This window comes from Rhododendron vialii, chromosome 11a (genome assembly GCF_030253575.1).
Source record: "Rhododendron vialii isolate Sample 1 chromosome 11a, ASM3025357v1".
NCBI classification, from domain to species: domain Eukaryota; kingdom Viridiplantae; phylum Streptophyta; class Magnoliopsida; order Ericales; family Ericaceae; genus Rhododendron; species Rhododendron vialii.
In genome coordinates this window covers 22,656,145-22,677,078 of record NC_080567.1, presented here as the reverse complement: position 1 = coordinate 22,677,078, position 20,934 = coordinate 22,656,145, and the positions used below count along the sequence as shown (strand labels likewise).

The following is a 20,934-nucleotide window of genomic DNA, read 5'->3' as shown; positions in this document are numbered from 1 at the left end:
CTTGAGATCGACTCATTGTAAGTGGTGGACGTTCCAATTGTAGAAAACCTTTATATTTTATCAGAATTGAGAACATTTATGTAGTTACTACTGTAGGTAATTGTATCAAACCGCTCCGTCCCTGCCAATGCAGATGAATATACTATATAGCAAAGATCTAAAACGAAAAAACACAATCTGTGACCAAAGCGTTGAAGGTATCAACAATTGTAAGAAACTGAAGAGTCATTGCAAAGACATCAAAGAAAAGGAAGTTAAAAGAACATGTGCTCCAGCACTTGGGACATTACTCAAACTGGGGATAGGCTTTCAACAAACGGAAAAATATTAGCATCACGGGGCGGCACATTTTCCGAATTGTCGCGAAGTACTTTCCAAGTCTTTTTCTGCAGATTATATGAAATCATTTTACCTGGGATAGCCAAGATGAGCGAAAATTCATTTTCATTCTCTCCCTCGACAGCGCACATAATCGTAAATTTCATCCGCTTTTTACTTTCCATCTCAGGGAATTCAGATATCAAGGTCTCGAGATCGACCCGAAACTTGACATTCCAACACTTGACATTCCAACGGCAGCCGTCCTTGTCCATCTTGCGGATTTTGAACCTCAAAGCAGAATGCGACGGACTCTGAATCAGAAGCAAACGGCCACCACGGCCGCATTCTCCAAAATACCTAGTGTTTAATTGAGAGGAAATTCTACTACTACCTTGCTTGCATGGAATCCCAATAATCTCCTCTGTCTCAATGTCAAACCTCCATAGATTATATCGGTGGTGACATAGCCGATAGATTGCTCCATTCCAAAAGGCACCCTTGCTATAAATACCGCTCGTCTCTTCGTTTGGTAGAAATATCTTCTTCCACCACGCGGTCTCCGATGAATAGATATCCACTTCCCAATTAGGGGGGGCGCAATAATAGAGACTAGTAAGCATGACAACTTTGTAGTGAGGCGATTTCGATGGATCGAAAGCTAACCAACATAATAAGCAAGAAAAGCCATCGCGGTATTGCTCATTGACATTATAGTCAAGTAGATGGAATTTCTGCGTGGTCGGGTTACAAACGAGGTATTGTGCTTTGAAACGATTGTCAACAATTTGTTTGTAGTACTTGATCAACAATAAACCGTTGCATGAGTGTTGAACCGTGAAATCACCCGTAAGAGGATGTAGGAAGGAGAGAGAGGGAGTGGTAGGGCTTCCGTTGAGGGAAACTGATTCGAGTTTTCCCTTGTAGTGGAAGTAGAAATACAAGGATGAGATCAAGGGTTTAGGGTTTAGGCGGCAGTGGGAAGAGGCGAATCCCGAGTCCGAGAGGAGAGTGTTTAGACACGGACTTGAATCGGATTATAGATTTGGCCGGAATATGGAGAAGGATTTGTGTGAGGAGGTCAAGGTTGTTGGCTATTAGTTCAGCCGCTGGCGAGGTTTCGGGTGGAGTACCGTCGGCGCTCGGCTTTGTTTTCTTACGGGATGTTTTCATTGTCATGGTGCCCTAGGGTATGGAGGAGTAATAAAAGCTCGAGAGGGTAACTTTTTATGGAAGAAATAAAATAGGCAAAGTACGCTTCACCCCCTCGCGCTTTAGGAGTCGTGGGGATTGCCTCCCTAAGTTTACAACTTGACCACATGATCACCCTATGGTTTTTGTATTAAACTGCACAAGCGACTCTATTAACAAAAAAAAGAAGAAAAAAGAATGTTCCATAATATGTATCAACAGTTAATAAGGACCTATGTTCAAGTTTAAAAATAATAGGCTTGCGAAAGTAATTTCTCAATTTTTTTTACAGGTTTGATAGATCCATCTATCCATATTGCATTTTTTTTATTTCAGTAAGCCTATTATTTTTAAGCTTGAAAATTGTAAATAAATACTTATTTTTTAAGATGGTGAACTGGAATACACTCTTAATATTCCTTCGTTCATGCCAATTGACATGCATTAATTAATTAATTTCGCTAAAAGAATATTAGGAAGCATATAGAAAAGATGCTCTCTCTCTCTCTCTCTCTCTCTCTCTCTCTCTCTCTCTCTCTCTCTCTCTCTCTCTCTCTCTCTCTCTCTCTCTCTCTCTCTCTCTCTCTCTCTCATTGGGAATGCTTGCTGTCCCCTTGGGGATAACATGCGTGTTGGGCCAATCCAAGCCGTCCATGCTCGGTAATGGACGGTTCAGATTGCATGGACTTGCTCGGCTGAGCCGTCCATTACTGAGCATGGATCTGCTCAGATCGACTCAACTCGCATGTTGTCCCTAGCATTGATATCACTTCTCTCTTTTTTGAAAATTTAAAATAAATTGATGCATCTACTAAACTTCTAAATACTTCCCCCTCAAGATCTCGAGTCCTACTCCTCACCTCATGAGGAATAAATCTCTTCGCATTGCGCATGTGCTTTGAAAAAATATTGCCTTGCAGTTCTTAATTTGTATTAAACAGTGGTGTCCATAGATGAACTGATGCTTAAATTTATCGGAGGGACTGTTGTTTTTCCCCCATGTTAACTACTACGTACCTCCGTCCCAAGATGTTTGTCTTGTCCGTAGAATGAGGACTTAAAAATAATACATTTTTATGAAGAAAAAATTCAAACTTTTCTCATGAATTAAAGGAACACATTGATATCTAACATGCCCATTGTCACAAGGAACCTTTGTATTAACATTTTGCCATTGTACTATCTATCATGTAGCCGGAAATGTCAGTTTTGAACCTGCCAGTGGGAAGGATGGATTATTTTGTAACTGGCTAAATGCTAATAATTGTAACAAAAAGAACGTTCCAAGTGTTTTTGGACAGTCCGGATTGAAAATCAATTGTGACCGGTTAGAATTGAAAACGAATCTCAGCCATTCGTCGTGCGAATGGACGATTGAGATTCCGCCGCTCCGTGAACAGGTTGTTCATGGAGCCTCCGTGAATAAGTTTCTCTCATTCAAATAAACAATAAAGGTATGTTTTGGCATTGCTTTTTGTCTGCCTTGTAAATTTGATGATCTCATGGCCGGTAATGTATCAGAACTATGTTGTAATTTGTAATGTATAAATATTTGCTCATTCTGGAATGAATAAATCACTTGTTTGGGAAATGATTAACGCCCGGCCAGAAACCTAGTATTTGAAAATGCATTGGTTCATCTGGTCAAATGAGAAAACTGTGCAAGAGAAAAGTAGGATTTCTTGCTTCAAAAATTGATTAATGGGTAAATTGAACAGTAGACAAGGCCAGCCTTTTTCAGCCCAGCTGTAGGATAAATTGAACAGTAGACAAGGCCAGCCTCGGGCCTCCCTTTTTCAGCCCAGCTGTAGGACCCCAAAATCTTGAAACATATTACAGTAAATATTATGTATATACAACTTTCAACAAGCTGACAAGTGTAGCTTTAGTGGTAAGTTCTTTGCTTTCTAGACATAGGGGCATGAGTTTGATTCCCATTCTTTCCTTCTTTTTCACGGAAAGAGCATGTGGACAAAAAGCTCGAGAGGGTAACATTTTATAGAAGAAAGAAAATAGGCAAAGTACAATTTGCCCCCTCGCGCTTTAGGGGTCGTGGGAATCGCCTCCCTAACTTGACCACATGATCACCCTATGGTTTTTGGATTAAACCACACAAGCTACTCTATTAACCAAAAAAAAACGACCCAATGGTCCATAATACCAACAGTGACAAACGGTTTCCCTACTTAATTATAAGCCAATAATCACTTGGTTCTAACAACACATATGCATTTTTAAAAGAGTACAAATTGTGGGAAGAATTAAATTAAGTTCTGATTTTAATAGAGAAGAACTCAGTATTCTTTCGTTCATGCCAATTGTCCATTTCGCTAAAAGAAGAATATTAGGAATCTTAAAGAAAAGATGTGAGATCTCTCTCTCTCTCTCTCTCTCTCTCTCTCTCTGCCCATGCATCTTGGTTTGAAGAAATTTTTAACTTTACAGAGGAACTAACATTGATATCACTTCTCTGTGTTTTGAAAATTTAAAATAAATTTATGCATCTACTAAATTTGTAAACACTTCCCCCTCAAGACCTCGAGTCCTACTCCTCACCTCATGTCATCTACCTACAGATCTTCGATCTATCCCAGTAGTCGTAATCGATGAAGCACGGGTACGGGTACGCGGTACGAGAAACAACAAAATCCCAAAAAAGTAGGGTACGGGTACGGCGGGGGTACGACGAATATATATATCTTTTACTATTTTTATTGCATAAAATGGAATATAAACTCATTTTACCAACAAAAAGTAACATAGATAAAAAGTCAAAATGAGATAATATTTATGTTTATTAGGGGTAAAACTGAAATACTAAACAATTAGAGGTATGCCGGAACTGGAAGATATAAAATTGTAATTTTTAGAAATTAAAAGACTTTATTGTCGTGGTAAAGAACTTAAGGGGCTATGCTGTATTTTTGTAATCTATATTACGATGAAATAGAGACAAGACAAGTCATCAGTCGTCGATCTCGATCGAGAAGCCAGCCAGAAGACCTAGAGCCGTTGCCGTCGTCAATCGATGTGAACGCAGTCATCACCTCCTCGTCGTCAGTCATCACCTCGTCGTCGTCAGTCATCACCTCGCCGTCGTCAATCGATCTGAACCCAATCATCACCTCGTCGCCGGCGTCAATCGATCGACTCTGGTTCTCTCTCTCTCTCTCATCTTTGACTGTCTCTCCATATCTCTCTCTCTCTCTCTCTCTCTCTCTCTCTCTCTCTCTCTCTCTCTCTCTCTCTCTCTCTCTCTCTCTCAAAATGTGTGTGTCTCTTATTTTGGACTAAAACGTACCCACAAAGTACCCACGGAGTACCCTTGCTGTACCCAAAGATACCAAAAGTACCCGATACGATTTTGCCGTACCCGGTACGATTTTGCCGTACCGACGCCATACTCGTACTCGTACCAGTACCCGGTGCGCGTACGGTGACATTTCCGAAGTACCCGTGCTTCATAGGTCGTAATAAGGATTTTTTTTTCATGTATAAGTGGTTCCTAATATGTTTATTGTCACAAGCTAGGAACCTTTACAATAACATTTTGGCTTTATACTCTCTATTGTTGTTTGTACCACAATTAAGATTTCTATTTTTACCCGTCGATCAGGTGACACGTGGCAGGGGTAAATATGAGCAAATGTGAGGATAGAGTGGACTTAACTTAATGATTCAGAGTGGAGGTGAATCGATGGTGAAACTATAAAAAGTCTTGTCCATCAATTGGCCTACACGTGGCATATTCTTGTGGCATTTTGGACCGTCGATCGGGTGACAGGTGTCAAATGGACGTGGATCCCATGTTTCCACGATTGAAGAGGATGGAAACCGCAATCAACGAGACAATTTTCTCAACGTGGGCATGATCGGCAGTTGAAGGAAGTTCATAATCAGAATCCGAGAAGTTTTCAACTGCCACTTTGGGGGGAAAGTTTTGAATTCAAATGTAATGTAAGGAGGCCTATTTAAGTACAAGTTAGTAGCAGTTTCAAGGACACACAAACAACGTCAATCAGGCCTTTATCTTTTCTTTTCTAGGAGTAGAATTAACTTGTAATTGTTCACTCAATCATCTCGATTGGTTGTTCTTCTACTTTGAGGGTTAATAAAGTCCATTTTGTTAATCTTCTTCCATACTTCATCCACTTCATTGTTTGTTTCCAAAGAAGTCCTGAAATACGGCAAGGAACCAAACTCCACTTTTCACATCCACATTCCAGCAAGCTTTACGATACGATTTCCCGTCGATTCTCCGTCGATTGGAAAGAAAACAAAGAAATTTTGGTAACAATTTTGGCGCTAGAAGGAGGGCTCATTACTAATTTGGAAGTGAGTAATGGCACCAAAGACTAGGAATCAATTGCCGACAGATGGCAACAATGACAATAATTCTGTCAACACTAATGGTGGAAGTGATGCAAATGGAGTTAATACTGGGAATCCGGACCAGAGAAGTCCAGAAGTAGCCCAACCAATTGGTCTAGAAAGTGAGTCACGTGACTTGGTCCAAAAATTTGCAAGAGTTTTAAATGATCCAGAAAGTGAAGTAGCCAAAACTTTGATGGCTATGTTTAAGGCAGCAGTGGTACAAAATCAACCAACGGTGGAAGTCCCAGTTAACGTACACGTTAACCCTGGACAGACCAGTGGATATGCTAACCGAAGTACTGAAATACCTTCTATGCAGGTATTTGAAAATCCAACTTTTGAAACTGTTTTTACTGGTATGAATAAAGTCCCAAATAATGTTAGCAATGGTCAAAATCAGAGCTTTTATCAAAGTATACCAACCACTGTCCCTATGGGAACAGTGACGGGGAACATTGGAAATAATGCCCATGGAGGGCAAAATGCGTATGCAAGTATTTTTAGGAATGATAATAGGAATATTTCAGGTATGGCTAATGGTGATCCAAATCTTTATGGGTATGATCCACCAAACGTAAGAAGACAAGATTATCCATATGGATATGATATTAGGCCTGAAACTCTTGTTCCTCCAAATCAAACTGGAAGAATTCAAGAGCCTTATTTAAGGGCTCAACTCACGAATATTATGCAAGACATGTATGGCCCTGGATTACGGAGAATCGAAAAACCTATGTTTAGAAAACCATATCCAAATTGGGTTGATAATGTGCCTTTTCCTAGGCATTATAGAATCCCAGATTTAGTTCTTTTCAATGGAGAGGAAAATCAATCAACAATAGAGCATGTTGGGAGATTTTGCCTGCAAATAGGCGAAGCGGATTTGGATGAGGCTCTGAAATTAAAATTGTTTCCTCATTCTCTTACTAGAACTGTTTTTTCTTGGTTTATTAACTTGCCTCCAAATTCTGTTCATTCGTGGAGGGAAATGGAAGAACAGTTCCATACTCAATTCTTTAGACATGCACCAGAAATTTCAGTAGCAGACTTGGCTAAAATCAAACAAAAGCCTTCAGAGTCTGTTGAACAATATATGAACAGATTCAAAAAGATTAAGAATCAGTGTCATTTTTACATTCCTGAATCTGAAATAGTAAAGATAGCCCAAGAAGGGCTAGATTATGATTTTAAGAAACATTTTACTGGAACTGAATTCAGAGATTTATTTGATTTTACTTCCAAAGCCATAGGATATGAGGCTATTCTTATGGAAGGAGAATACAGGAAGAGTAAATCACTGGGCACATATTACCAAGATATAGAAGGAGATGTGGAGATTGATGTTGCCCAAGTAATTGGAAAGGCACCAATTGTTTGTGATACTTTAACAAAGGCTGAGAAACCTGTGAATATACCTTCATCACATCCGAATAGGAGAAATCAAGCAAATTTTAGACAATATTCATTTGATTTGTCTAAAGCTGATCAACTTTTTGATGAACTAATTAATCAAAAGTTCTTAACTTTATCACCAGGGCATATGATTCCTCTTGAAAAGGATAGAAAAGGAAAAGATTACTGCAAGTGGCATAATTCTTTTAGACATAATACTAACAATTGCGTCACATTTCGAAATTGTGTGCAGGACATGATCCAGAAGGGCCTGTTACAGTATGCTAAAGGAAATAAAGAAGTAATGGGTATTGATATTGATCATTTTCCTTTGGTAGAGGTCAATATGGTGACTGCCAGATCGAAGAAAGGAAAAATGGCATCTAAAATTGAAAGAAGGATTCAAGAAGAAGAAGAAATTATGCAAGAAGAAGTTCAAGTGAGGCAGAAGTTTGAAAATTACTTTTGTTTAAGGTGTGATGAGAAGATCAAGAAAGGGGAAGAAATGATTGCGGAAAAAGAATACAATGGTACCTATGCTAAAGGTTCGATTAGATTCAACACTATGGGAAGTAGTGATTTGCAGATTTATGTAGGACCAAAGTTGATTTTTGAAGGTGAAGACCCTGGAATTTTTATACCTTCCGAATCACTCAAATGGTATGGGGAAGATGATGGACCATTCCTGTTTAAAGGATATCCTGTGATTCCAGCACTCCCTGGGAGGCCAGATGTAAGCCTAATATACCCACCTTCATTTATGAATGGAAGGGGAAGAGGTTTTTACCCAAGAGGTGTGAGATCAAGGGGAAGAATGCCTTTTGTTAGGGGTGGATATCAAGGAAGGATGGTGACTCCACCGAATATCGAACATAATGGGTGGAACACGGTGAGACATCCTAAATTCCCAAATGTAAGGGAATTTGAGCCCATTACCAACACTCAGAAAAGGAGGTTACAAAGGAAGATCTCAGAAAGAGAAAGAAGAGACCAACAGATAGTGATGGATTCAACACAATGGCCAGAAATAAAATCCAAACCAGCCCCTATGGTTTGGACTAGAGAATCAACTATGCCAGTTTTGGCAATACCTGAACAGAAAGCAAAGGAGGTGGAAAAACTTGGGGGGCAAACAAACAAACCAACCATTACTCAAAGGCTTGGGGGGCAAAGCTCAAGTTCTTCCCCTGCTCTGTCGATTAAGGAGCAAAAGGCAGAATTCAAGAAGAGCTTAAAGAAGAAAATGGAAGAGTTTCAACAAGTATTGTTAGAAGATGATGAAGATGATGATCTGTTGTCAGTTAGCAGTTCAGATATGATGAAGGAAAATTTCAAAGAAGACAAGAATGAAGTAGACTCTTAAAAGTCTACTACTTTTGGTCAAGCACTGGATACAATTCAATTCGGGTCAGTTTCCCCTACTAGAATTCATTGCAATATGATGTTAGTTTTGCCAAAAACTTTTCAGGCAAAACCTAATCAGCCCACAAGTTTAGAAGGGGATGTTGAAGACAAAACGGATGCTATAGTGAAGATAAACAAGCAGGAAGAAGATTTTAAAAAGAAGTCTATTCAAATTGAGAAAGATGCAAAAGGAAAAGATATGGTTATCTTGAGGGCTCCTGAAAATGCCTTGGTCAGGCATTTAAAGCCATTATATATTATGATTCATATTAATAGGCAACCTATTAATAAGGTTTTGATTGATAATGGAGCTATAGTAAACATCTTGCCTTCGAGAATGATGAAGACTCTGAACAAAAATGAGTCAGATCTAATCCCAACAGAAGTGACAGTTGGAAATTTTGCAGGAGGGTGTTCACCTGCTAAAGGTGTGATTGCAAATTGGAAACAGAAAGATGAACACTAATTTCTTTGTTATTGATTCTTCTTCCATTTATAATGCCTTGTTAAGCAGAGATTGGATTCATATAAATGGGTGTGTTCCCTCTTCTTTACATCAGGCATTAATATTTCTGAAACAAGGAGAGGATAAAGATATCGACGGTATGGAAATTTTCTGGGCAGACAAACATCCATTTAAAGCAGATACCAACAATGTGGAAGCAGGTCTGTTTGATGAAGACTTATGGCCAATCAAGGTGGAAGGTTCAGAAGTAAAATCGATGGGGATAAGCGTTACTAAAAGCCAATTCCTTAAATACATCACAGATGGTTTTAAAGAAATAAGTGGAGATTTTGTTAGACCTAACATGATACTAAGGTCTAGTGGTTCTACATCAAAGGTTTCCCATGATCAGCTCCCACTAACAGGAAATGGAGGAGATGACGGTTGGTATTTTCCATGGTTTGTCATTGGTTTATCCCATCGGTAAAGAAGGAAATAGTTAGCCACAATTTATATCAATTACCAAGGAATGGAATAACTTTGGTTAGTGGTTTCGTGATTTCCTATGAATTGACCCTATCAGTGGGTTTGTTTCAAATTTTAAAAGAAATGAGTAAGCAAGGTTGATTTTCCCTATCGATTAGGGACGTGAGTTGCTAAGAGATTCTAGTAATTTGGATAAATACAGGAATAAGACAAACAAACTTCGAAATTAATACCAATATTTCAAGAAAAGAAGTGTAAAGGCCCGCAAACAAGGCTAAACATTGCAAGAAAATACAAAATCCAACTAATGAGATGCCTGAAACATAGAGGCCAAAATGATTAGTTGTAATGTACAGATTAATCATTGGTTCCTGAGTTTGGCTTCTAAGAGCAACTTGGAGAAATAGCTCCACTTGCTGTTGGTAGCATTGTATTTTTCCTGATATTTCAAAAGATCAGTGTTGGCCATAGCAATGATGGCCTTAGTGCTTTGCTCATCACAGGAGACCTTGGATAATTCTTGACTGATCAACTCCTTGCGTGATAATAAGATCTTTTGTTGATTGTCAAGCTGACTCAAACGAGCGAGAAGGGCTGCCTTTTCGTCCTCAATCTGTTGCAACTCATCTTTCAATTGATGTATATTGTTTCCCATGGTGTCCAAATTAGCTGAGATGGCTGCAAATTGATTAAGGGTATCCTGTTTGCTCTTCATTTCTTTCTGACAGTAGGCTGCTACTGTCAAACTCTCCTTTACAATTGAGCCAAATTCTTCAAGCTTGATTTGCTCAGACAGTGGGAAAACTTTCTTGGATATCAAACAAGTGATACAGCCAGAAAAAGCTGCAGAGTGTTTAGTGGCAAGCTCCAACAGTGGAAGTTCAAGTAGCCCGAAAAAGGTTTTTATCTCATCTTTTGTTTCCTCACTAAGCTCAGATGATGGTGGAGAAGTCAGAGATTCAGAAAATTCAGAAATGGACTTGGAATAGAACTCAGAGTATTGCTTGGTTTTGGTCAGCATGAGGTCCAAGTCAGAATTGGATGAATTGGTTGGTAACTCAGCATCAGCCCCATGGGCAGGTGAGGAAAAAGTTATTGGAGTAGTAGGGATGAGGATCAACTCTGGAGTGAGGGTTTCCCTTTCAACTTGTTGTTGCCCTGAGAGTTCAGTAGCCTCAACCAATAGTTCTATAGGCTCTGACATAAATTCTCCTTGGATAGGAGAACGAATTCTTGATTGATCAAAAGGAGGCTCCCGTACTTTGTCTCCTTGAGTAGGAGAGTGGATTTCTGGCTGCTCAACACTAGTGGTTCCTTATTCCACAAGGGGATCAACTCCCAGAGTCACAGGGGAATTAGGTGCTGAGTTTAAGATGAGTTCAGTAATTGGATCAAATGTTTGAACCTCAGGAAAGGTTGATTCGTGATCCATTTCAGAAATTTTGACATGTTCATCCGAAATTGGTGCTGGACATGTCAAAGGTAAAGGGACATTAAAAGAAAGGTCAAATTGCAAATTGAATAATAGAAGAAGAAATTGACAGGAATTATTTGGTTTGTAGTCAAACCTTCATCTTTACTGCATTTATCATCTGATTGGGGTGCCAATTGCAGTCTCCTCCTTGTTTTCTAAATGTGAAAGAAACAAATCAATGGAGGAGTAACATATGATATCTTTAGTCCAAATTGACAGAAGGATGAAATTTTTACCCTTTTAAATGTCACCAGTGTCTCAGAATCTTCAGCAATTTCTGGAGAACTGGCTTGTCGATCTGGCAAGTCAAGACCTTTCATTGCGTCCGCCATCAGTGGGGGATCTTGCAAAGCACTTCGAGCTTGAGAAGTCCTGCTTCTTTTCCTAGAGGGAAGTGAAACCTCAGGTTGCTTCCCTTTGTCTTGGCCTTTTGGGCCTCTTGAGACATAAGCTTCTTCAGGAACTAAAACAAATGAGAAATAGTTAATAAGGTTTAGGACTCTATGTCTACAAAATAAAGAGGGATGATTTTATGAAAGACACCTGATGAGGATTCTTCAGGATCAAGTCTCAAGAGACAGTTGCTCAGATCTTTATTGAAGATGGTGGGCTTGATGCAGTCCCAAAACAATTTGAATTCTGAAGTAAGAAGAGGTTCGGCCACAAAACTTGCTAGTTGGAAGCTGGCCTTGATGCCTTGAAATTGTCCAATCAGCTCTGTAATTAGAGAGGTTTGGGTCACAATTGGCCTCGTTTTGGCTAAGTCCTTAATCCTTGGATGTGTATGGGGGACAGGGATCCCTTGTGACAGACCAAATTGCCGAGCACACTGATTTGGCATGTAGACTTCGAAACTGCAATTGGAAAAGCGTGTGGTCGAGGGGGAGAATCCTATCGACAGGAATCTTGATATCAAAACGCTAGCCCAAAATTCATTAACTGTTTGGGCTGGCACCAAAAATTTGAGGATAGGTTCAATCCTTCGTGATAACGAGTACTGACAGTCCTTAAAAGGCAGCCAGGTAGGATAGTCCTCGAGAGGAGGGCTATGGAAAGCTGTGAAGTACCTTTTGAAGGATGAGTCTTCATGCTTGGGATCATGAGCTAAAAAATATTCTGCGTAGCTCAAACACTTACCCCCGTCTTTCCTTCTTGGAAAATAACTTAAAGGTTTAAGAAATGGAAAATAGGCATACAGCCATGCCTGGAGAATCCAAAAAGGGCCACCACAGTTACTGGTGATCTTATTATTTGTGAATGTCCACAACCCTTTATATAATGTCCCTAGTACAAAGGGAGCTAAAGCAAGTTGTGCATCTTGAGCTAGGCAGATACCCAAACGGACATATTCCTTGGTGATCTTTAAACCAGACACACATAGCACGTATTTGTTGAGCCAATACAAATAAAAGGCCACTTTCTCAGTAAATGATGGTTCTCTGAGATCAGAGATGCAAAAAAGGGATATAAAGTGTGAATAACTCCACGAATTATCCGTAGAGGCCTCAAACGATGGATCACAAGGACGATGATCCAAGGCAGCGTTAACTTCTGCACCTATACACGGTAGGCCAGTCAGATGAGCAATGTCTAAAACTGTGGGACTCATGGGGCCGTACGGAAAAACAAAGGTGTTGGATGAAACAGACCAAAAACAGGCGGCAGCAGCAATCAAATTAGGGTTAAATTCAAAAGCCTGTGTGGATAGGTCTATGGTTTCGTAAATACCCATGACACGCCACGAGAGGTGTAAGTATCCCCTCATACGGTCTACCCACTTTGTCCAAGATGGAAATACAGAGGGCCATGATCGGATTGTCCCTCTGGTATTCCAACCAGTGCGATGGAGACCCGGGAGCGAGAGGAGCAAGGGCTCATCAAAATTCACCGGATAGTAGGTTGGTAGTGAATCAGGAGGGGTTGGAGAGTAAATAGGGCCCAGTATGAATCTAGAGGGAAAACCAACTACTGGAATAAAATAAAGAGGAAACTGTGGTGCCTCCCGTAGGCATTGAGGATACCTTGGGGGATAGGACTCTGTTGGGGTTTCCGTTTTCTGAGAACTCGATGTTTTCTTCTGAGTTGTCTGAGGAGACGACGATTTGGAGGAAGCTTTGGAAGCCATTGCTTTGCCTTGAGGAGCTTTCTTGCGCGCCATCGATTTGGGAGTCGATGGTTTCAAACGATGCCCTAATTTTTTATAAACAAGAGAATATATATACGTTGGAAGAGCCCCGTGTGTTAGTCACGCCTTTTGAAAAAGACGAAGGAATTATTTATTCGAGTTAAATGATTTTTTAACTCAAACAAATAAGGGGGGCATTGTTTGTACCACAATTAAGATTTCTATTTTTACCCGTCGATCAGGTGACACGTGGCAGGGGTAAATATGAGCAAATGTGAGGATAGAGTGGACTTAACTTAATGATTCAGAGTGGAGGTGAATCGATGGTGAAACTATAAAAAGTCTTGTCCATCGATTGGCCTACACGTGGCGTATTCTTATGGCATTTTGGACCGTCGATCGGGTGACAGGTGTCAAATGGACGTGGATCCCATGTTTCCACGATTGAAGAGGATGGAAACCGCAATCAACGAGACAATTTTCTCAACGTGGGCATGATCGGCAGTTGAAGGAAGTTCATAATCAGAATCCGAGAAGTTTTCAACTGCCACTTTGGGGGGAAAGTTTTGAATTCAAATGTAATGTAAGGAGGCTTATTTAAGTACAAGTTAGTAGCAGTTTCAAGGACACACAAACAACGCCAATCAGGCCTTTATCTTTTCTTTTCTAGGAGTAGAATTAACTTGTAATTGTTCACTCAATCATCTCGATTGGTTGTTCTTCTACTTTGAGGGTTAATAAAGTCCATTTTGTTAATCTTCTTCCATACTTCATCCACTTCATTGTTTGTTTCCAAAGAAGTCCTGAAATACGGCAAGGAATCAAACTCCACTTTTCACATCCACATTCCAGCAAGCTTTACGATACGATTTCCCGTCGATTCTCCGTCGATTGGAAAGAAAACAAAGAAATTTTGGTAACAATTGTGTAGGCGGAAACGACAGTTTTGAATCTGCCAGTGAAAAGGAAGGATTATTTTGTACCTAGCTGTTGTACGACGATAACTGTAACAAACAGGACATCCTCCATCTGTAAGTATATTTACTTACAAAATTCTATCACTGCAATTTGGTGTTCTTTGTTTTTACACATTATATTGCTTATTTGAGTGGCTTCTAATGCACTTATGCCGAAGCTATGCTGGAAAACACTAGATGTGTGTTTTTGACATTGCTTTTTGTCATGTTTTCCGCCCTACAAATCTGATCTCATGGTAATGTACCAAAACTATGCTATAATTTGTAAATGTATAAACTCTGTTCATTCTGGAATGGGAAAATCGCTTCTTAGAAAAAAAGATTGAAGCCCAAAAACCTATGGATATTTGAAATGTATCGATTCAAATAGTCAAATGAGAAAACTGTGGTAGAGAAAAGCAGGATTCCTTGCTCCAAGAACTTTTTTTTTTTTTTCTCAGCAAAAAGAATTTTATTAATCTTAAAAATGAAATTCCAAGAACTTATTAATGGGTAAACTTAACTGCAGATACCTGTTCCGGAGGTCTGACCTCATTTTTTCCATATTGGTGACAAGTTTCTTGCTAACTAGTAAGGTTTCTGCTAGTGGTAAACGCGATTTACATGTCGCGAAGGTCTAAATTACGTGTATTTCTATATTGATTGGAAAAAAGTGCATCTTACAACTGTATTTCCATAACTCTTCCATAATGTTAAGCAGAAATGAGAAGCAAGAGAAAAACTTTGTTAGTATCTTTTTCGACATATTCTCACCAATAATACTAGTCCTTGCCCTTTTTCCTCCTCTCTTCTTCTCACTCACCCTCAGTAGTCAGTCATGGATCGATCCAAAGCCATTCTGATGAAAATGCAACTAATTAGAATTTGATGAAGCCTCGTGAATATTATGTAGAAGAGGTTCTGCGCCAAACTGAGTTCTGAAAATCAAACAGCGTAGGGGAAGCAAGAAACTAGATAATTAGAGCACAACTTAGAGGTGGCGGGGTAGAAGAATGGAGGAGGATGAGGAGGCGCGGTGAGTGTCAGAAGACGATAATCATACCAAAGATCTAGTAAATCATGCAGGGGAAGCGGGTGTTTGCCCTCGATGAGAAGAATGCATTGCGTCAACATATAAAGGAACAAAAGAATGAGTCTATAAACCAAGACCTAAATCAAACCAGACTAAAGTAGTCAAGAATTAACACATCATCTGATCAAGTCTCTCCCCCAGACCCCAGTTGGTTAAAGTTATTGAAAGGTATGCCTTATTCGTTTTGGTGTCAATTTTTTGCCACTTTAGCCAAGAATTGACGCATCAACGATTCAAGACCAACTCAATTTAGTTACTGTTATGTAAAGGTAGGCCGGCCTTACTTCTGTATCAATTCTTATCCACTTTCTCTAGTTTAGTTCTATGCAAGATCACAGAGATATAAAACGAAAACACAATCTGTAATGGAATCGTTTATGGTACAAAGCCTAACTGTAAGAAACTGAAGAGTCATTGCAAAGACAACAAAAAAGGAAGTTAAAAGAACATGTGCTCCAGCACTAGGGACATTTCTCAAAGAGGGGTTAGGCTTTCAACAAACGGGAAAACACTGGCATTACGGGGCACATTTTTGAAATCGCGAACGCCAAGTACATCCCAAGTCTTTTTCTGCAGGTTATATGAAATAATTTTACCCGGAATAGCCAAGATGAGTGCCAAGTCATTTTGCTTCTCTCCCTCGACAGCACACATCACTGTAAACTTATACACCCTTTTGCTTTCCATCTCAGGGAATTCGGATATCAAGGTCTTAAGATCGACAAGAAACTTGACATTCCACTGGTAGCAGTCCTCGTCCATCTCGAAGATTTTGCATCTCGCCATAGAATGCGAATGACTCTGAATCAGAAGCAAACGGCCACCAAGGCCGCATTCTCCAAAATACCTAGTCTTGTGTAGAGCGAGAATTCTACTACTACTTTTTGTGTACGGAATCTTCATCATCTTCTCTGTCTCAACGTCAAATCTCAACATATTATAGCGGTCACGTTGCCAATTGATTCCTCCCTTCCAAAATGCACCATTGCCATAAGGCCCATAACGTCCGACGTCCATCTGTCCGTTTGGTAGAAATATCCTCTTGCAACACGCAGTCTCCGACGAATAGATATCCATTACCGAAGAGGAGCAATAGAGCACAACTTTGTAGTGAGGCGATTTCAATGGATCGAAAGCCAACCAACATGAGTGGTAAGAACCTCTACTCGCTTTTCCTACAACGTGGAATTTCTTCGTGGTGGGGTTACAAACCGCGTATTGCACTTCGACAGGATTGTTGACAATTTGTTCGTACATGATAAACAGCAAACCGTTGCACGAGTGTAGAACCGTGAAATCACTTGTAATACGACGTAGGAAGGAAAGAGAGGGAGAGGTAGAGCTGCCGTTGAGGGAAACTGATCCGAGCTTTTTCTTATGGTAGAAAAACAAGGATGATATCAAGGGGTTCGGGTTTAGGCGGGAGTGGGTGGAGGCGAATCGGGAGTCGGAGATGAGAGAGAGCCAGTGTTTGGACACAGACTTGAATCGGATTAGGTATTTGGCCGGGATATGGAGAAGGATTTGTGTGAGGAGGTCGATGTTGTTGGCTATTAGCTCAGCCGCCGGCGAGATTTCGGGCGGAGTACCATCGGCGATCAGCTTTGTTTTTTTACTGGATGTTGTCGTCGTCATGGTGCCCTTCGGAGCAGAGGAGTGATTATTATGGGGAAGGAGGAAGTGGATAAAAAACCTCGAGAGGGTAAGTTTTTATAGAAGAAAGAAAATAGGCAAAGTACACTTTACCCCCTCGCGCTTTAATTGTCGTGGGGATCGCCTTCCTAACTTTTTTACTTGACCATTTGATCCCCATAAGGTTTCTCTCGATTAAACCACACAAATGACTCCGTTTAAAAAAAGAAAAAAAGAAGAAGAAATCGTCCATAATACCAGCAGTCGCAAACGGTTTTCCTACTAAACCAACAACTTCTTTAGTTCTAACCAAGTGTATGCTTTTTAAAGATCAAGTACGGAGTACAAATTTTGGGAAGAAATTATTGTTCTAGATTTGGTAAAGGGTAACTTTAGTATTCTTTCGTTCATTTCAATTGACATGCATTTAGATAAAGGGTATTCTAATATATAAAATGAGAGCACCAGTTTGGTATCTCTCTTTTTGCCCTGTCATGTATTTTCGTTTTTCATAAATGCCCTTTAAAGAAAAAAACGTAATTGAACACAATTAATTGAGGAGAAATAACTGCTCGGGCTAGACTGTAAATTACCTCTCCCAACTGCCTACCCACCTTAGGTCCTTAACTACCATATAAAATTAAGGTTACAAAGGAAAAAAACACCTTTTACTGCCACCCACGTTCACTTTCTCAACTGCCACCCATCATCGTCCATTCTCCTCCAAGTACACTGTTTTCTCATTTTCTCCACACTTTCTGCACCTGCAGTCTCCTAGACTCCTAATTCAAGGTTTCTTCCCTACTCTCTTTGCTTTTTGTTTTCAATTTCTATTGGCTTCTCATTTTTCAATATTCTCCTTTTTAACTCACCTTAACACCCGTCCTTTGTTTTACTTTCCTTTACCATGCATGTTTTTGGTTTGGGAATGTTTTCGGTGTTCCCGGTCATTTTGGAGACACCGTAACTTTTGGCATAACAAAACCATTATGAGTATAACCAAAACTCATTACAAGCATAACAGAATCATAGTAAGGCATAACCAAAACCATAGCAAGGCATAATGCCTTGGTTGGGTTTAGTTACGCCTTGATTGGTTTTTTGAATATTCCTTGGTTATACCTTATTTGGGTTCTGTTATGCTTGTAATTGATTTTAGTTATACTTCTAATGGTAAAGTTATGCCAAAAAATTACGGTATCTCCAAAATGACCGAAGACACCATATCATCGTCCTTTTGGTTTTGTCATTTAAGTAGGAATAGTATCCAGTGCTTACCCCTTCGCTTATTGTTTTCATTTTCTTTTTTGCCTTCACAAATTACAATTGTTACTGAGACGTTATTCAATGGGTGGGAATCTGAGATAGTGATCAAGAGTGTTCCCCAGACTTTTAATCACAATTCAGAAATATTACATGTTTATGAAGCATGACGAGAGTTAAATTGTTGTTTATCTATCACAATAGGTTAATTAATACAAGATGTCAGGGTACACGCGATGCGTGTGCAAGTTGGATTTGTAGAAAATTTGTGAAAATTGATCAAGCATTAAATGAAAACCAATTGTGCAAATTTTGACAAAATCCAACTTACACACACATCGCATGCGATGTGCTCCGGCCTCTAGTGTTCATTAAATGAGGTCAATTAAAATTTAAACCCTCTTGTATGGAAAATATCAAAGGAAGTTAATACGACAGCCTATACTTAATTAGCAAAAAATGATTAGAACAAAATACCCTCTTATCTTCCTCTCCTTTTTTCTAGCCCTTTCATCTCCCCAGAAGTACTTTCGATCATCAAACCATGCACTTTGGTGAAGGAGCAAGAAAATAAAGATGGGAAGGCTAAAGGTTGGAAATAAAGTATACCGATATTTTAGAAACAAATTAAAATTACTTGCGTTTTGCCCTTTTAAAAAAAAAATTTACTCTCGAAAGATGGGGTGGAGTATCACTGTGTTAGCTCTCTTGTCTGGGAAATATCATTGTGTTAAGGTTTTTTTTTTTTTTTAGTTTTTTTTTGGGTAATGCTCTTTTTTTTTTTTTGGTCAACATTGTATATATCAGCAGGGATTGAGGGGGGTTTAAAAGTTAGTATCACTACTACAAGGGGTTGATCTCCTATCCATAGGAATCGAACCTGCGACCTCTCACTCTCAAAGGAGCTACACGCTCAACTGGGCTACGTCCAAAGGTCTTTTTTTTGGGTAATGCTGAAGAGTGGAGATTACGTTGTGAAGTGTGGCTTAATATAGGCTGTTTAATTGGTAGGGAAAAAAGGGTTATAATTTTATAATTTGGGTAACCCGTGGATGCCAAAAGAAATAGAAGTTGAAAGGTCCAAAAAAAAAAGAGCGAGCACAAATGGAATTTAGTGGAGGAAAAAATTAAGGGGTACACATTAACAAAACCCTTAGATAAAAGAAGAAAAGATGTAATCTTTCTCTTGAAAAATATTTTTTTTTATCCGAAAAACATTGACTAAAGGCAAATTGCTGCTAACGTGGATTGCAAAGCCACATCTGTGTTTCCTCTGTAATGGGCATTGAACTCTACTCAATTTATTTTCTTGTGCAAACAGGTTGAGAGGAACAATCGAATGGATTTGCTTTCACTTGTTACGACTGGTGTGATGGTGAGGTTTCTAGGCCCGATGAAGGCATTCTCGAAGTTGTGGAAGGGTGGCAAAATGACGAAATACACAATCCAGATGTGCCAACTGTTACTCACAAAAGGGGTCTCACACCTTACATCTTCCTTTCAGTTGAAGAGCGCACCTAACGGGCAAGAGTCCATATAACGCACTCACAATTTCCATAGGAATCGTTGTCACTATACAAATGGCGATGAGTTAGATGAAAAAAATTTCACCCAAGGGACAACATGGGGCCATTCCCGTGGAAATTTTCCGTAACTCCTTAAGAAATCAACGAGCTAGACACTTCTTGTCGTACCATGTTGCTTCATAATGTTAAGCAGAAATGTGAAGCAAGAGAAAAACTTTGTTAGTTGCTTCTTCGACAGATTCTCCTTTTTTTCCTTCTCTGTTCTTTTCTTCTCACTCACCCTCAGTAGTCAGTCATGGATCCGCAGCCATTTCTGATGACAATGCAACTAATTGGAATTTGACGAAGCCTTATGAATATTATGCAGAAGAGGTTCTCCGCCAAACTGAGTTCTGAAAATCAAACAATACAGAGGATGCATGGCGGAAGGTAGAAGGATAGAGGAGGTGAGTGTCCGAAGAGTAGGTTGGGGCGCACGGCGGAAGAGCGAGACGATAATCAAACAGATCATCTAGTAAATCATGGAGGGGAAGCGGGCGTTCGCCCCTCGATGCGAAAAGTTCATTGCGTCAACATACATAAAGGAACAGAAGTGTAGTGCTAAACCAGAGTCAAACCAAGCAAACACAAACACACAACACAGAGAAACACAAGGATTTACGTGGTTCCCCAATAATCGGGTACATCCACGGAGGGGCAGCGGATTCACTATATTTACTGGAGGAGGATTACAACAATCACTCAGACTCACACAGTATTGCCTCACAATCTACTCGTGTATCACTCTCTTCTCTCTGATTTCTGATACAAAACTTTGAGCCAAAGGGTCTCCATTTATAGGCCATTCAAAGAATGGCTGTCATGCCATTTTCAACAAAGGCTGCACCTCTCAGCAGCCCATGTGGTTCAACAAAGGCTGCACCTCTCAGCAGCCCATGTGGAGAATTGATGCCAATTGTCTACAATCTCCACCTTGACGACAATTCTCCAAAGGTCCGATGTTGCCCCCAACACACAACACTGCCCCTCTGCGCCCTTAGGCGCGCACTGCTCGAGAGATGTTGATCAAGTCCAAGCAATGTTGGAACTTGATCCCTGCAACCACTTTGGTGAGCATATCCGCAGGGTTATCTGCAGTCGGAATCTTCTGAAGAAGAACATCCCCTTCCTCTACAATCTCCCTGATGAAATGAAACCGAACATCGATATGCTTGGTGCGGGAATGGTGAACCTGGTTTTTCGCCAAACAAATGGC

The 20,934-nt window shown here is 39.9% G+C and overlaps 3 protein-coding genes across 3 annotated transcripts in view; 1 reads left to right on the top strand and 2 right to left on the bottom strand.

The window, feature by feature from the left end:
* Positions 1–14,360, top strand: part of LOC131307283 (F-box protein 7) — an 84,510-nt gene extending 70,150 nt beyond the window's left edge. The window contains exon 12 of the transcript XR_009194064.1: positions 14,319–14,360. The gene's annotated coding sequence lies outside the window, so the exon portion shown is untranslated. The remainder of the gene's footprint in view (positions 1–14,318) is intronic.
* Positions 291–2,402, bottom strand: LOC131307002 (F-box protein At5g07610-like). Its single transcript, XM_058333432.1, has 2 exons — positions 2,370–2,402; positions 291–1,238 (listed from the first exon to the last, which is right to left on the bottom strand). The coding sequence occupies exons 1-2, from the start codon at positions 2,400–2,402 to the stop codon at positions 291–293; spliced, it is 981 nt and encodes a 326-aa protein (XP_058189415.1).
* Positions 14,361–15,732: 1,372 nt separating the features above from the next.
* On the bottom strand, positions 15,733–16,893 carry LOC131307001 (F-box protein At5g07610-like). The gene has a single exon (XM_058333431.1). It carries the CDS (start codon positions 16,891–16,893, stop codon positions 15,733–15,735), a length of 1,161 nt encoding a protein of 386 aa, XP_058189414.1.
* Between the last annotated feature and the right edge of the window lie 4,041 nt (positions 16,894–20,934).

Bases quoted from the DNA above. Each gene is read 5' to 3' on its own strand.
- LOC131307002 (XM_058333432.1), bottom strand. From the start codon at position 2,402: ATGCGCAATGCGAAGAGATTTATTCCTCATGAG. The intron at 1,239-2,369 runs GTGAGGAGTAGG...TTCCACTACAAG, and splicing joins AGAGATTTATTCCTCATGAG to GGAAAACTCGAATCAGTTTC.
- LOC131307001 (XM_058333431.1), bottom strand. From the start codon at position 16,893: ATGACGACGACAACATCCAGTAAAAAAACAAAGCTGATCGCCGATGGT.